General features: G+C 49.0%; 1 protein-coding gene across 5 annotated transcripts in view; it reads right to left on the bottom strand.

The window, feature by feature from the left end:
- Positions 1–391: 391 nt before the first annotated feature.
- Positions 392–16,589, bottom strand: part of SETDB1 (SET domain bifurcated histone lysine methyltransferase 1) — a 158,503-nt gene continuing 142,305 nt past the window's right edge. For 3 of the 5 annotated variants that reach the window (XM_077257881.1, XM_077257873.1, XM_077257863.1), the window contains exons 16-22: positions 15,762–16,297; positions 13,347–13,375; positions 13,116–13,257; positions 2,921–3,068; positions 2,540–2,754; positions 2,014–2,102; positions 392–733 (exon numbers count right to left, since the gene is read on the bottom strand). In XM_077257881.1, the coding sequence (XP_077113996.1) occupies positions 616–733; positions 2,014–2,102; positions 2,540–2,754; positions 2,921–3,068; positions 13,116–13,257; positions 13,347–13,375; positions 15,762–16,297 (1,277 nt within the window). In that variant the 3' untranslated portion in view covers positions 392–615. The remainder of the gene's footprint in view (positions 734–2,013; positions 2,103–2,539; positions 2,755–2,920; positions 3,069–13,115; positions 13,258–13,346; positions 13,376–15,761; positions 16,298–16,589) is intronic. The other 2 variants (XM_077257898.1, XM_077257890.1) reach the window with 1 other exon arrangement.

Genomic DNA, 16,589 nt, shown 5'->3' with positions numbered 1-16,589 from the left:
GTTTTTTTGCTGCGAGTACCCCAAATCCTCTTTTTGCTGTTGCCTAATAGTGGACACAGGAGAACCATGGGTTTATGCTGCAAGAGACTGTACAGTGAAGACCCCAAATATCAGTTCACTGCCCCATTCATGCCTTTTCCAACATCTTCAACCATACTAAGTCTTTCAGCTTTTATATACCGCCTTTTCCTGCTCCCCATCCACTCAAAAACTCCTGCATTAATATGTACAGGCTGAATAGATGGATGGATGGATCTCAGAGCTCAGTGGTGGTCTCACGATCCCAAACTGCCACTATTCTGCAACCCTTGAGGAGGAGATACAACAACAAAAAAAAGAAAGTGAGGGTCCAGATCAGGGAACCCTTTCCTGCTATTAAATGATTACATCATAATAACACTAACTTTTATTATCTGGACAGGAAAAAAATATATATATAAACCAAATCTAAGGAGAAATAAAGACTAAGACATCACCTCTCCTCATCCCAAGGAGCTGGGGAATCAGTAATGGGGGGGGGGACAGTGGGGCCTGCAAAACACTTGTGTGAGGAGGAGGAGTCAGGAGAGGGGGATCTGTCTTCAGCACCAGGATTAGATGTTTGGTAGAAGGGTGTTAGAGCAGACGGCCCCTGCACTCGGTGGATCCACAGCAGCACAGCAGCTTCTTGCCCTCCACACTGCCCACCTCGTAGTTGTAGTCCCAGGTGAGCTCAGTGCCCGCTCGTATCCTCCTACCAGAGCACAAATAGACAGGTTAGCTAGAAGAAAGCAGAAGCTGGGGGTCCATGCACACCGCACAATGGCTGCTTTCTAGCAATACACCAAAGAGGACCAAAAACAGTTAGCAATGCAGGATGGACACTGCGTACTTGTGCAGCGCCTAGGTGTTACTTCAAGAAATGCCATGTCCACTATGCATCCACAGACACCAGCGGAGACGGACATGTGGCGCGTCCAAAGCGCTGCCAATTCCTGATAGGCTGCACATATGCTTACAGAAGTGGTTCATGTACACAACCGTAATGGACAGGACACCCTATCATAGCACCTGATAGGGTAAGAAATGTCCCTTTATCAGTGCCAACATAAAGGGGATTGTCTAATCTGTTAATCAAGCAGGGGCTCCTGAAGAGAAGTGAGAAGCAACACCAACAATGCGCAAACGGCACGCTCTAATGGTGCAAAAAAAGGCAGCATCTGCTGCGGATATGGACGTGAGCAGGCCGGATCCAGCCAGCTTCAGGCCAGAACGTGGCCACTGCTGAGAAGACTGCAGAGGTGGCCGGTAACGACAGCACCAAGAAGTAATAGAATCAAAGGAGAGGTAAATTGCAAAGTCACTGGTTTCAACACGCACTTTGCAATATTACCCCTTTAAAAAGATGACAATCCCATTAAGCAAAGCCAAGAGAAAGATCATGTGATCTGCTTTTCAAGAAGCAAATCAATATGGAAGCAAGTTCCCTAATCTGAAGCAGATCTCACATACAAGACGCCTCTTGTAGGCCAAGAATGAGCACTGGCAGATGTGTCCTGTGGCTACTAATCTGCAGTGGGGGAAAGATTGGGCATGTGAAATCCAACATGCCCCCCTCCTTCAATATCCATTCACTGGGTGTGAATCTACAGGAAGGCACAGCGCCATGTATCAGGCATAGGATGGTCGCAGTCCCCGCACACACAACATGACAAGAGATGAGCGAAGATGTTCGGATCCCTCCTTAATTGGCAAGCTATAGCGCTTACCGAATAAGCTGCAGCGGGAACATGGAGCGCTCCTGCTGATCAGCTGCATGTGTAGCGGCTGTGTGACAGGCACAACAAATAGGCTCTCCATGCAGCTGCGGTGGACAGCTGATCAGCAGGAGCACTTATGTTTCCGGGCTCCCTCTGCAGCTTATTCAGTAAGCGCTATAGCTTGCCAAATGAGGAGGGAGAGGAACATTCGCTCAACTCTAAACACAACACATAATTAGTGGGGAAGCGCAAGAATGTTAAGCGGATTACTTACTTGCTGGCGAAGAAGGCCACCCAGGGGAAGCGCAGGTCGTGAGTGTCCACAAACACGTTCTGGACAAACAGGTTAGGACTGCAGCTGTGCTGGAATGAGACACAAAGGGAAGGGTAAGCAGCTTCTGGAGGATGGGAGTATTCTCACACGAGTAGGGCAGATTGCAGAACTTTCCACACGGAGCCATCCTTCAGCCTCCACAGTCTTATCCAGTAAGGCAGCAAATACAGCCCAAACCAGATAAAGGGGTATTCTCAAGTGAGGAAGTTATCCCAAACACTGAGGGTTTGACCGCTGAACCCCCCAGCTCCCGAGAACCAGGGTGCTGAAGAGAGTAAATGCAGCAGCAAGTGATCATCGCAGGAAGCGTTCAGCTACATCTGCCGCTACATGCACATGGGGCCTTTTCTCGGGATTGCTGGGGGTTTCAATGGTCAAACCCTCAGAGATGGGGATATGCGATTACTTCCTAGCTTGGGACTGGCCCTTTAAATAATAAAACTCGGCAACACGTAAGGCAACTTACATTTAAATATCGGCCCAAGTTTCCTTCCAATTTGGCATCGATGATGTAACAAGACTCCTCCCCGTCATAGAACTGGCGGGTCGCCCTGCGTCCGCCTCCTCCTTCGCCCCGGTCAGCTGACGCCATGTTGGCCTTGACTGTGATACCGTAAGTAGATTTCAGGGCGAATCCTCGGGTGGATTTTACTGCTACTTGTCTCTTTACCAGCGGTCCGCCTGGAGACATTGGATAGAACATGAACTAAAAGTTAGCAATCAAGTGGCAGCAATCAGAGCTTGGCTCTGGAGGAGCCGGTGGTGTAACACAGCTAGCACCGGCACAGTGATGTATAACAGTCAGGGAGAGGAAGAACTGGGAAAGTCCAGCCGGACAGGGTTCTACCTTTGCTGAAGGAGACATTCTTCTTATCCTCATCCACATCGGAGCCGGAGGAGATGGTCTGGATGTCGTCGCTGTCGTTGGCATTTGTCTGGGCGGCTGGTTTCTTACTTCCGCCGCTCTCCGAGCTGCTGGATAAGGTCAGGACCTCCTAAAACAAAAAGGAGATTAAAAAAAGGAGATTTTTGTGTACTCACCGTAAAATCTCTTTCTCTTAGCCTCTAATTGGGGGACACAGGACCATGGGTGTTATGCTGCTGTCCACTAGGAGGCGACACTATGCATAATCTGAAAAAGATTAACTGTGGCTCCTCCTCTGCAGTATACACCCCTGGACGGCATCAGCCTTCTCCAGTTTTGTGCAAAAGCAGTAGGAGGAACGTAACATGAATAACAATTATGCCTGTAAGAAGGCAACTATGTAACATGAATAACATAATTATGCCTGTAAGAAGGCAACTATGTACGAGCTCAAGAAAACAATATGAGAACTCAACAGTTACAACGGCCCGGAAGGGCAACAGGGTGGGAGCTGTGTCCCCCAATTAGAGGCTAAGAGAAAGAGATTTTACGGTGAGTACACAAAAATCTCCTTTACTCTGTCGCCTCATTGGGGGACACAGGACCATGGGACGTCCTAAAGCAGTCCCTGGGTGGGAAGCAATGGACGAATATTGTGCAGACAGGCCCCTATACTTAGGGCACCGCCGCCTGCAGGACACATCTACCCAGGCTCGCGTCCGCTGAGGACTGGGTATGAACCCTGTAGTGTTTAGTAAAAGTGTGTAAGCTAGTCCAAGTGGCCGCCTTACACACTTGTTGTGCCGAATGGCCCAGGAGGCCCTTACCGCCCGTGTAGAGTGTGCTATAATACCGGCTGGAAGATGAGAATTCTTAAGGCGGTAAGCCTCTTGTATGGTGGATTTGATCCACCTGGCAAGGGTAGCTTTGGAAGCTGGCAGACCCTTGTGGCCGCCTTCCGGAAGGAGGAAAAGAGAATCAGACCTCCGGGAAGGACGCAGTCCTAGACACTTATATACGCAATGCCCTGACAAGGTCAAGCGTATGAAGAGTCTTCTCCACTCTATGAACCGGAACAGGACAAAGGGATGGTAGTGAAATTTCCTCATTGAGGTGGAAGTTGGACACAAACTTCTGAAGGAAGGATGGGACCGTAAGAAGAACTACCTTGTCCTGGTGAAAAGCCAGGAAGGGCCGTCTGCAGGAGAGTGCTGTCAGTTCAGACACCCTGCGTAGCGAGGTGATTGCCACCAGGAAAACCACCTTCTGGGAAAGAAGGCGGAGCGGGACCTCCTTAAGGGGTTCGAAGGATGGTTCCTGCAATGCTGTCAGGACCAGGTTGAGGTCCCACGTTTCTAGTGGTCGTCTGTAGGGGGGAACCAATCGGGAAACCCCCTGAAGGAAAGTCCTTACTTGCGGCTTGGTAGCAATGCGCCTTTGAAAAAGCACTGAGAGGGCTGACACCTGGCTCTTAAGCGAGCCCAATGACAGCCTGGCCTCCAGACCAGATTGGAGAAAACCAAGTACTTTGGGTAGGGAATAAGGGAGTGGGATCTGGCCACGAGATTCGCACCAGGTAAAGAAAGCTTTCCAGGTACGGTAATAAATATTGGCAGAGGCTGGCTTCCGTGCCCTGATCATGGTTCCAATGACGTCCGTCGAGAGCCCTGCCTGGGTTAGAACCCAGGTCTCAAGGGCCACGCCGTCAAATTGAGAGCCCCTGAGTTCTGGTGGTAGAACGGGCCTTGTGATAGAAGATCGTGGCGGTCGGGGAGACGCCAGGGGGCGTCTGCTGTGTGTTGTACGATGTCGGCGTACCATGTACGTCTGGGCCAGTCCGGTGCAATTAGGATGGTTGGAACTCCCTCTTGTTTGATCTTCCTCACCACTCTGGATATCAGGGGGAGAGGTGGAAAAATATACAGAAGCTGGAACTGGGTCCAGTCCTGAACCAGAGCGTCTGCTCCAAGCGACCGCGGATCGTGTGTTCTGGCCATGAAGTTGGAGACCTTGGCATTGAAGTGGGATGCCATTAGGTCCACATCCGGGGTGCCCCAGCGGAGACAGATCTGTTGAAATATTTCGGGATGGAGAGACCACTCTCCCAAGTCTATTCCTTGTCGGCTGAGGAAGTCTGCTTCCCAGTTGTTCACACCCGGAATGTGGACCGCCGAAAGAACCGACCCTGTGTCCTCCGCCCAGCGGAGGATGTGTGACACTTCTCGCATCGCCTGGGTACTGCGGGTCCCCCCTTGGTGATTCACATATGCCACGGCCGTGGCATTGTCCGACTGTATTCTGATGTGAGAGGCTGCCAGTAAGTGATGGAAGGCCCTCAATGCCAGAAGGATGGCACGAATTTCCAGGATGTTGATGGGCATGGTCGCTTCCACTGGGGACCACTTGCCCTGTGGTGTAGGTGCACCGCACCCCAACCCGTCAGGCTCGCGTCGGTGGTCAGAACCTTCCATTGACCTGTGAGAAAGGATTTCCCCTTTGCTAGCGAGGTTGGCTTGAGCCACCAGTGCAGGGACCTCCTGGTTGACGATGTTAGCTGGAATTCCCTGTCGAGAGAAAAGGGATTCCTGTCCCGGGACTTGAGAATGGCTAGTTGGAGAGGCCTGAGGTGAAACTGGGCAAATGGGACCGCTTCTATTGCTGCCCCCATCTTGCCGAGGACTCTCATGGCAAACCGGAGAGATCGAGGGGGTTTGCGGAGGAGGGTGCGAACTCCTAGTCCGAGACCCAGTGCCTTGTCCTTGGGAAGGACCATGGAAAAAGAGAGTGGAGGGCACCATCAGCCTTATATCAAAAATGGGATCAACCCAGGGTATGTCCAAGAGAGTAATGTCAACAAGAAGAGAAAGAAGACATACACACAACCGGGGATCACCAAGAGAACAAATTTTAGATTAATACTTAATTTTATTATAGTCAATACAAGACACAGCACACATTAAAAACAATTAAAAACCTGATAGGTACATCCCCATGAAGGGGTAGCCCCCCAAAAACCGGATACAGATCAGTACAAAAAAGATGTATCTTGTAGATATACTACGACAATTGCACACAATAGAATAACAAATGTTGAAAAGCGCATATAAAATATACAATATACAATTACTCCAAGAGTAAAATTTATGGTGTTAGCCCTATAGGCATGTGATTGTTATGGCCATAACAAATGTGAAAATGTAATAAAGCTCAAAAAAATATAATAGAGCTCAAGAAATACTAGTAATCAATCTAGAACACCCCCTTGCAAACAGGTATTTTTGTATATGTTAAATAGGGAATCATATCGAGATGAATAATCAGAACTAATAATTAGGTCCCATATACACTCACCGGCCACTTTATTAGGTACACCTGTCCAACTTCTTGTTAACACTTAATTTCTAATCAGCCAATCACATGGCGGCAACTCAGTGCATTTAGGCATGTAGACATGGTCAAGACAATCTCCTGCAGTTCAAACCGAGCATCAGTATGGGGAAGAAAGGTGATTTGAGTGCCTTTGAACGTGGCATGGTTGTTGGTGCCAGAAGGGCTGGTCTGAGTATTTCAGAAACTGCTGATCTACTGGGATTTTCACGCACAACCATCTCTAGGGTTTACAGAGAATGGTCCGAAAAAGAAAAAAAATCCAGTGAGCGGCAGTTCTGTGGGCGGAAATGCCTTGTTGATGCCAGAGGTCAGAGGAGAATGGGCAGACTGGTTCGAGCTGATAGAAAGGCAACAGTGACTCAAATCGCCACCCGTTACAACCAAGGTAGGCCTAAGAGCATCTCTGAACGCACAGTGCGTCGAACTTTGAGGCAGATGGGCTACAGCAGAAGAAGACCACACCGGGTACCACTCCTTTCAGCTAAGAACAGGAAACTGAGGCTACAATTTGTACAAGCTCATCGAAATTGGACAGTAGAAGATTGGAAAAACGTTGCTTGGTCTGATGAGTCTCGATTTCTGCTGCGACATTCGGATGGTAGGGTCAGAATTTGGCGTAAACAACATGAAAGCATGGATCCATCCTGCCTTGTATGGAGCATCTTTGGGATGTGCAGCCGACAAATCTGCGGCAACTGTGTGATGCCATCATGTCAATATGGACCAAAATCTCTGAGGAATGCGTCCAGCACCTTGTTGAATCTATGCCACGAAGAATTGAGGCAGTTCTGAAGGCAAAAGGGGGTCCAACCCGTTACTAGCATGGTGTACCTAATAAAGTGGCCGGTGAGTGTACTGTACTAGTCCCACATATGTATAAAGTGCTGCATGCAAAGTATACAGAGTCTAAAGTAATTACTGCATAAAGAAGAAGAAGCGTACAGACATGTATTCTGATGAAACAGAGGTATATAAATATATCCTAAATGCCACAAACAAACAATAGAATGATAGAAGCAGGACATATAGGGGCTGTGATATAAAATGGAGGACAATACTTAGATACCACAGACTATAGATGGAATATATATAGGCCTGCACATGCAGTGCATATAAATGCCAAATTTGCCTACACCAATGGCTGTATGGAAAGGCATACGGATACATGCAAGGGGGAGCAAAAGGGAGTTATGGACGCCAAATACAACCTGCCTAAGGCTAAACCAGCGCTAAGCCAGCATGGCACCGGTAGTGGGGGGCAAAGAACGCCCAACGCGTATCGCCACAACGTGGCTTCGTCAGGAGCGGAAGTACTAGTGTCCGTATAATGTCGACTATTTATAGACCCAAATCAAAATCAATACATACCAGCTGAAAAAACTCCCTAAACAGGGAACGGCGATGTGTGGGCTGATAGACGCCGAAACGCCATACTAGAGACCGGAAGTGTCCCAGCCTCATAAGCATATGACCGGGCAGGGAGTCCTAAGATGGCGGGCGATATAACCATTGCGCATGCGCCAAGAGCAGGGAACGGCAATGTGTGGGCTGATGGACGCTGAAGCGCCATACTAGGGACCGGAGGTGTCCCAGCGTCATAGACATAAGACCGGGCAAGGTGTCCCAAGATGGCGGGCGATATAGCCGTTGCGCATGCGCCAAGATGCTTCACACGTTCGTTGTTATACATTCCAAGTATCTACGGCAACAAGGAACAAAGTGCCGGAGTAAGGGCACCATGACGGCATATAAATGCGCTAAGTATAGGTACTGAAAGAGTGGGTCCCATTACCAAAAAAAAAACAAAAAAAAAACGAACAATATAACGCCAAAATGCTTTACATATTTGTTGTCATACACTGCATGTGTCAGTCACAGCAAAAGAAAAGAGTGCCAAAATTAAGGCGTAATGATAGCGTATTCATACGCAAAGTATGTACACTGCAAGATGAATCCAGTTCCCGGTATGACTCATGGCGCAAAAAAGAACAGTCACATAACCCCCTATAACAGTGTGCCACATGAATGGTAAAGACCGACATCATAGATGGTGCACTAAATGTGTTTGCCCAAAGTTATGTGCGCATAAATCGACGTATTATGCATAGGCCAAAAAGTGGCAAAGAATGTATATGAGAGTAATTTATATATTATCACAATGCTGTCAGATAGCATATTTGCACAAGCGCCATAACGAGCAGAATATGATGCATATAAAAGCCAAACGGTCAAGCACAGGAAGTGCATGATATGTCACAGATGATATCATATCATGGACAGGAATGTGGATAGCACAACCAAAATGAAATAGGTGCCCTAGCTACGAGGCAGCAAAGAAACAATTATGGATATACATTCAAGACAGAGAATAAAGATGATAATAATAAAATGCCGCATGGGGTAGTATATAACATACCCATACACCTACCAAGACCCGAGGGGCCATATGAATATCGGTACCAGGAGAAGTACTATTGGAGGAGCTAGGTAGTGATCACAATAATAGGCTCCAAAAGATTGACACACAAAACCCCACCCCGGTGGTACTATCTATACCATACTAAAAGATTTCATAAAGGGTACTGAATGGCCTATTAATCCAAACAATGTGAATCCAAACAGGTTAACTCAATGGCAGTAACTATTACTTCTATAAACAAGGCCACCAAACCCTGTAGGTATAGGTATCCATATGAATAAATAGAAATGGGATGTCACAGCAGCAGTTTAATATGAAAAAAATTAGTTATAGAGAGATTGGACTCCCAAACATATTAAGCACGTATTGGGGCATGTAGGTACATCATAGACAGTTATTCAAATGAGAAAACATCACCTCAAGGAATCAGACTTCTTTACAGAAGCGGTTTACAAAATACGGGATATATATCCATCCCGAAAGAATGAGGAGGATGAGTAAAAAATATATGGAAAGCCAACGAGATAGATACTGACCAGATATGCAAGGTCATAGTTTGTTGTAAAAACCTGTGAAGAGTATTTCTTCATTCAGGCCCTGAGGAGCCAAACTTTTCAGATTAAATATCCACTTCGTTTCACAACGGAGAAGACTGTTGGTGCTATCTCCACCCCTAATATTAGTCCGAACACTCTCAAGTTCCATAACTTTGAAGCCAGATGTCCTTGGGAAGGAGCACTAGACCCCTGGAGGTGTTGAATAGCATTCCCAGGAAGGTCAGGGACTGACTCGGGGTTGGAGATGACTTTTGTAGGTTCATTAACCAGCCCATGCGACTGAGAGTATCGGTTGTGATTGAGACGCTGAGCTCGCAGTCCTTGAAGGTGGGAGCCTTGATGAGTAGATCGTCCAGGTATGGAACAACTACTATGCCTCTGGAGTGCAGGACGTCCATGGTGGCTGCCATAAATTTGGTGACCACTCTGGGAGCTGTGGCGAGTCCGAAAGGGAGAGCCACGAATTGGTAGTGGTCCTGGCCTATTGCGAACCTGAGGAACCTCTGATGGGCAGGTGCAATGGGTATATGCAGGTATGCGTCTTGTAGGTCTATGGAGGAGATATTCTCCTTTCTCCATGGACGCAATGATGGACCGAAGGGACTCCATGCGGAAGTGACGGACCCGTACATATTTTTTGAGCTGTTTTAGGTCTAGTATGGGCCGTACACTGCCTCCTTTCTTGGGAACTACGAACAGATTGGAGTAGAACCCTCGGAAGCGGTCGGTCGTGGGTACCGGTACTATGACTCCTGCTTGAAAAAGCGAGGAGACCGCTTGGTGGTAGGCACGAGCCTTGGCTGGCGGTTTTGGGGGGACAGAGAGGAAGAATCGGTCCGGTGGGATGGAGGTGAAGTCTATTTTGTATCCGGAAGACACTAGTTCCCTGACCAACCTGTCTTCTGTAATAGGCAGCCAGACTTGATGAAAGAGCAAAAGTCGGCCGCCTACTGGTGTGGTGTCTTCCGGAGTCCGTGAGTCATGATGAGGAGAAAGTCTAAGATTTTCCTCCTCTGGGCTTAGGCTGGCCTGCTTTTGACTGCCAGGTCTTGGCCGACCTTTGCGTCGATCGTGAGTTGTCCCTGCATGGGGAACGGTTACGATTTTGTGCTGGAGGCGAGGCAGACCAGCCCGAGGAATTCCGAAAGGATCGGAATCGAGTTTGGTCACGCTTCTTGTAAGTGCGTTTAGGTTTCAGTTAGGGAAGAGACGTACTCTTACCCCCGGTGGCGTTGGATATCATAGTGTCCAACTGTTCACCGAAAAGTCTCCCACTGAGGTAGGGGAGGTGCGTGAGGGACTTCTTTGAGGCTGAGTCCGCTTTCCATTCCCGCAGCCAGAGGATAAACTGAATCGTGATGGCGTTTGATGCTATCCCCGCTACTCCCCTTGCTGAATCCAGAGCTGCATGGAGCATGTAGTCTGCTACAACTGCTACCACTTGGTCCGACAGCTCAGGAGCGGATGCTTGGAGAGCTTGTAAATTCTTTGTCCAGGCCAGAATGGCCTTGGCAGCCCAAACTGAGGCGAAAATTGAACGAGCCATGCGTTCTACCTGCCGGTCTGCTGCGTCCCTGAGGGTTGAGCTATCTGGCAGTGAAAGGAGGGTCTGTGCTGCTATCCTAGAGACTGGGGGATCCACTTCAGGTGGATCTGTCCATTCCTTGGTGTCATTCTGTGGGAAGGGGTACCTCACCTCCAGATATTTGCGATTAGCGAATTTTTTCTCAGGCTGTGAGAGCTGCTTTTTAGGGATCGCCTTAAACTCTGGGTGGTTAGAGAAAACCTTAGGCGGCTTCAGAGGTCCTTCAAAGGAAATCTTATGTTCTGGGGCCTCTGGTGGCGGATCAGAAATGTCCAGCACTTGATGGATGGAAGAGATTATGTCCTCAACTAGCGCTGTATTGCTAGGAGGGATTGGGATCAGGGACCCCTCCGTTTCTCTGTCTGAGTCAGAGTCGCAGATGCCTTCCGAATCCTGTGTATCACTGAGGCGTCCCCTGCTGGGTGAGCTGGGGAGACCTTCTCTGGTCGGGGATTGCGGAGATCTGCATTGTCTGTTCCTGGAATGGGACGGTCTAGATGACCTAGAGCTACGGTGTCTCTCCCTAGAGGGGGATGACCGTGTGCTATGGGATGACGCAGATGGACTTGATCTATGGGTCCGCTTGCGTCCTGACCTAGACGTGGATGTGCCAGGGTCATCTTTTTCCTGAGTCAAGCTCTCCCTTTGCTGGGTAACGGTCATAGCCGGGGCATGACCCTGCAGAGCCTGAAGCAATGTGGAGGTTAGGTTATCTATAGACTTCGTCATAGATTGCGATATCTGAGTAGCCCATTCCGGCGTGGCATTAGACACCGAGGCATTGGCAGGGGTTTCTTGGGGCTCTGACACATTAGTTTGTATACAGTTCTGGCAATGCGGGTACGTGCTGCCACTGGAGAGAGCGGTCCCGCAGGCTGTGCAGAATGTATAATAGCAGTTCTGCCTGGTTCTCTTGGACCTTGAGCCCGGCATAGTGCAGAAAGGCCGCCGGCAGAGGACCTTACAGGGGTAGAGAAATCTATAGGGGAGCCTTATAGGTAATATGGATTCACAGCTGAGTAAAAAAACCCAGCTGTGATCTTACCCCACCAGTGTGCCCCTAGGTCCAGCGTCGAAGATCCACAGTCCTGTGCCCCCCCGAGACTGGCTGCCTGGTCCTGGAGACCGGGAGATGCAGGGTTAATCTGCAGCAGAAAAATGGCTGCTGAGAAAGAGAGGAAGGGGGAGAAGGGGGCGGAGAGCTGGAAAAAGGCGGCAAAGCTGTGTAAAAATGCGCCCTTTCTGTCTCGATCCACCCCCTTTATGACACTGTAGAGTGTCATAGTTGTCATCCGGGGGTGGGCCGGGGGGCGGAGAGGAGGCGGCGGCTTCAGCTAGGCCGAAGCCGGGGCCTAAATTAGATGCCTGAGGCCCAGAAGGGCTCCAGGCCGGCGCGAAAGTCCGGGAGGCGGTTGGATCTGAACTGGACCCCTCCGGATTTAAAAGCAGGATGGCGGTGGGGCTATAAGCGGAAGGGGGAGCCCGGCTGGGGTCTCCCTGAGGCAGTATAGAGCTGGTGCTGCCGCAGAGACAGGGGCGCAGGGAGCCCTGTGTCTGTATGTGCCATGCCTGCCTGCACTCCCCCCGGCCCCAACAGGAGCCCGCAGCTGGGCTGGGGTCCCTGGATGCAGGCGCAGTGTGCTGGCCCATTGCTGGGAGCTGTAGAATGCTGCCTGTACAGGCCCTACCTGAGGTGTCTCAACCTAATACCCCCAGAGGGGGATAGGGAGGGTGCTGATGTCACAACTTCAGGGACCTTTATCCTCGCCTCGACCTCAACCCAGAAACCAAAAGGAATTGGGGAAGGAGATGGGGTCTCGACTTCGAACCAGCACCCGAGGGACTGGGGAAGGAGCAACATGGGGAATAACCATCTCTACTTCAACTGGGCACCCCATAATAGGGGGCCGAGGAAGGAGCCATGCCGGGAGTCTCACAGGAGACCCTCTTTTCTTCATCTGTAATCCCGTCGGAAAAAAACGGAGTAAAAATCTTTTAGGTGTGCCTCCTATGCGACACTAAGCAAAAACTGGAGAAGGCCGATGCCGTCCAGGGGTGTATACTGCAGAGGAGGAGCCACAGTTAATCTTTTTCAGATTATGCATAGTGTCGCCTCCTAGTGGACAGCAGCATAACACCCATAGTCCTGTGTCCCCCAATGAGGCGACAGAGTAATAATGAAATCTCAGCATCTGGACAAGGATAACCCTCCTCATCATCACAAACCTGGCATCTGCTTACATCGTTGGTCTGCGTGTTGGATTGGCGCCTGTTCTGGTGCATGGAGGTCTTGCTGACTGGCCTCCTGATGCCCTGAGGGTGCGCTGGGCTCGGGTTGTAGCCGTATACCCGGTTACCTTCTCCATGCCTAAAAGACCAAAAATAAACTGTAAGAAGACTATGATGCCAGGTATAAGAAACATCTTCACTATGTCGGACGCTTCCATCTGCACCTACCCAGGGGCTTTGCCGGCTTCATCCACATCCTGTGTGACAACAGAGAATAAAGGGAGTATTAGTAGTGTACCTGGCATTTTTCATTAGTGCTGGTCCCTCAAATGATTTTTGCTTAAAAGTAGGTTATCAGACAACGTCCATGTGCTGTCTAGAGTAATATTCTGTGTGCGTGGTAAGTACAGTTGGCAAACACAGTCGATCAGTGGCCATCGGCTACTGTAAACCCACATTAACGGAGTCACGAGCCAGCAGGACATCTTATAATACAGATCCTGTTAACAGTCTCTAAGAGTAGACAGCTTACTAAGGATGGAACCATGAGAGGGGGCTGGTTGAAGACCTGACCCTTGAGATGGTACACTCTATAGAAGAAGAGGTGCCCAAACTTTTTGACATTGGGAGAGTCACGAGCCACATCCAGCTCCTGCCCCACTTACAGTAGTGACACCCAGAGGCCCCATTATCAGTATAATGATAGCCAAAGCTTCTTCACATAAATCACAAAAGGCAGTATGCCCAGCTCCATGGTTTCCTACCTTAACCTCATTCAGATCTGCTCTTCTGTGCATGTTACACAGAAGTCACCATCTAGAGACGTGCTCTAAATAGCCGTTGGCTACACCTGGTGCTAATGCACCAATCTGGCAGACAGCCACGAGCCACACATCATGGGTCTGTGAGCCACATGTGCCTCTTGAGCTTCAGTGTGGGGACCCCTGCACTATGGTAAGCGCTGTATCTATCAGCAGCTCAAAATTCACAAACTTCAATCTGTAACAGCTGAAGAAGAACTGCTAGATTCAGGTGAAATAGTGGAACCAGGATAGAGAGAGTCCCTAGTTAGAGGAAGTTGTCTGGAAACATTGATGTACCAAGTCCTTGAAGCCAATCCAGACTTGTAGGGACGATTGCCTGCATGCCCTTTCTGTCAGCGTTCTTGGAGAAAAGAAGAGTTAAGGGGGCAAGCTAGTTCCCTAGAAAGATGAGCACATCCATGCCTCTTGTATAAGGGCCTTGGGCTCAGTGAAGAGAGCTGGGTAGCCTGTGATCCAGTTGAAAGCCAAGAAGTCCATGTCATCTGAACTCTTGAAGACAGCTGGATGGATGGTCCAGACTATTGAGTTGACCCAGTCTTTGCAAAATTTGGACACTTACAACAATGTGCCAATTTTCCACAGAGTTATTCCCAGAAGACCCAACTGAAGAGGACACAAGGTGTCCAGAGTTAATCGCTGAAGACACAACCGATGAGGACACAGGTGTCCAGAGTTGTTCGCAGAAGATGTAACCAACTCATAACCCAACCAAAGAGGACCCAGGTTTTCCAGAGTTAATCCCAAGACACCAAACCAGTTGATGTCCCAGGGTAAGAGGATCAGAGTGCCCAGAGTTACTCGCAAAAGACTGAACAAAAGAGGTCTCAGGTGTCCAGAGTTATTTGTAGAAGACCCAACTGAAGAGGTTTGTGGGGTCCTTTTGAAAAACCTAACTAGTCAGCCTAGAAACAACCTTGATCAACATGTAGGCCAGAAAGGGAGAGGTTACGATCCTCCGGTGGGTGAAGGAGGGCTATAATGACAGACAAAATCCTGGGATATGAGGTTCGGACATATTTGATGGTGGCAATCCAAAACAGAAAAGTGCTGTCAGGATGTGGAAATCCGAAAATTCTGGATATCCACCAATGACAGTGATCTACTCTGTTCACCGGAAGTTAACAGGCAGCGGGGCAAATCCACCAGACACATAAAACCATGGCATTTTGGTCTGCAATTTAGAGGGACAGAGTTAGAAAATCCTCCTGTCCAACTTGATGAGACAAATAGATTTAACAGCAAATCTGAAAGAGTCCATGGATGGTATTGGAATAAAGACTCCTTGGTGAAGTTGTAACCAGAGGTGCCAGATGCCCCAGAAGAGCAGGGGTGGACCCTCTACTCCCACTCACAGAGATTGGCCAGATCATTACGTGGAAGCGCCATTAGTGTGTGGTTTTAAAATTAGTTATATTTCACATCCTGCAGACCCGTCTTCTCGGAGAAAAGCAGAGTAGCACTGTCTACACATTAGCACAGGTACTGGACTAGGATCCCATTACCCAGCTCCCTATGATGAAGGCTGGTAAGTAGTAGATGCCCCTCAAACTGGCTTGTGGCATTGTTCCCATTGTTTACTGCTCAGCTATCAGATTCTCATTCCATTGGGAGGAAAAGTGATCACTTCCACATGTTGCTGGCACTGAGCAGTTTCAATTAATGACTGCTTTGCAAAACGTGGATCTGACCAGGAGGGGGAACAGCATCAACTTGTTTAGAGCCCTATTCTAGTCCCAGCATAAAGGAACATATGAAACTTGCCTGGGTGGGTATGGGTGTTATTTATGTGAACCCACTCTAAACACACACGCCTCCTCACCTTTCCACGTTCCTCTTTCTTTGGCAGTTTCTCTGCATCGGACGCGTCTCCCAGTTTAAGAGATGAGCGGCTATCGGAGTCCATGTATGTGTCGGTCATGGTGTTAGAGCTCAGCCAAGAAGCCACCTTATTTTTGGAGGTCTCCTCTGGCAGCTTGCAGTCCGTGTTTTCCTCTTGGCTGGCTTGTCGGACTAATGCCGAGTCTTTCGAGGCCGACTCAGACGTCCCGTTTTCCTTCTGACCCCTGGTTTGCCGGCGCGTGGCGTAGCTCCGCCACACAGAACTGTTGGTGAGGTCTTCGTTCTTGCCAAAGTTGTCATCCGAGCTGTCGTTTGACTGCTCCTGGTCGTCGCTGCCGCTGTTTTCTTCCCCATCCTCCTTGATGTCTACGCCGCTGCTGTCAGAGGATGACTTCACTTCACTCTCGTACCCTTCTTTGTAGTTCTCCACGCTCTCGATGTGGTCCAAGTTGGCAAAGTACTCGTCACCCATCTCTAGACCTTCCTTGTCCGCAAAGTCATCCGTCAGGATTTTGCCTGCGGGAAGACAGATCGTGAAAATCACTTCACATAGAAAATGGTTCCTTCTGTTGTCACTAATCAGACAGCCACTGAACTCCCCTGAGATTTCTCTGACCACTATAGATTTTTTAATTTTAGAATAAAAACATCTTACGTCCTTTTTGCACTGTTCGGAGACATGGCAAACTAAGCAAAGTGGCTGATTCTGGGTCACTTATTGGGCTTCCTGCTGTAGTTTTGATAAATCGCTATCTTTCTGCTGCATCTCTGCTTGTCTTCTCACTAATGAGCTTCAGCTAAGTAGTCC

Source organism: Ranitomeya variabilis, chromosome 1 (genome assembly GCF_051348905.1).
Source record: "Ranitomeya variabilis isolate aRanVar5 chromosome 1, aRanVar5.hap1, whole genome shotgun sequence".
NCBI lineage: Eukaryota > Metazoa > Chordata > Amphibia > Anura > Dendrobatidae > Ranitomeya > Ranitomeya variabilis.
This window is presented reverse-complemented; position numbering and strand designations above follow the sequence as displayed.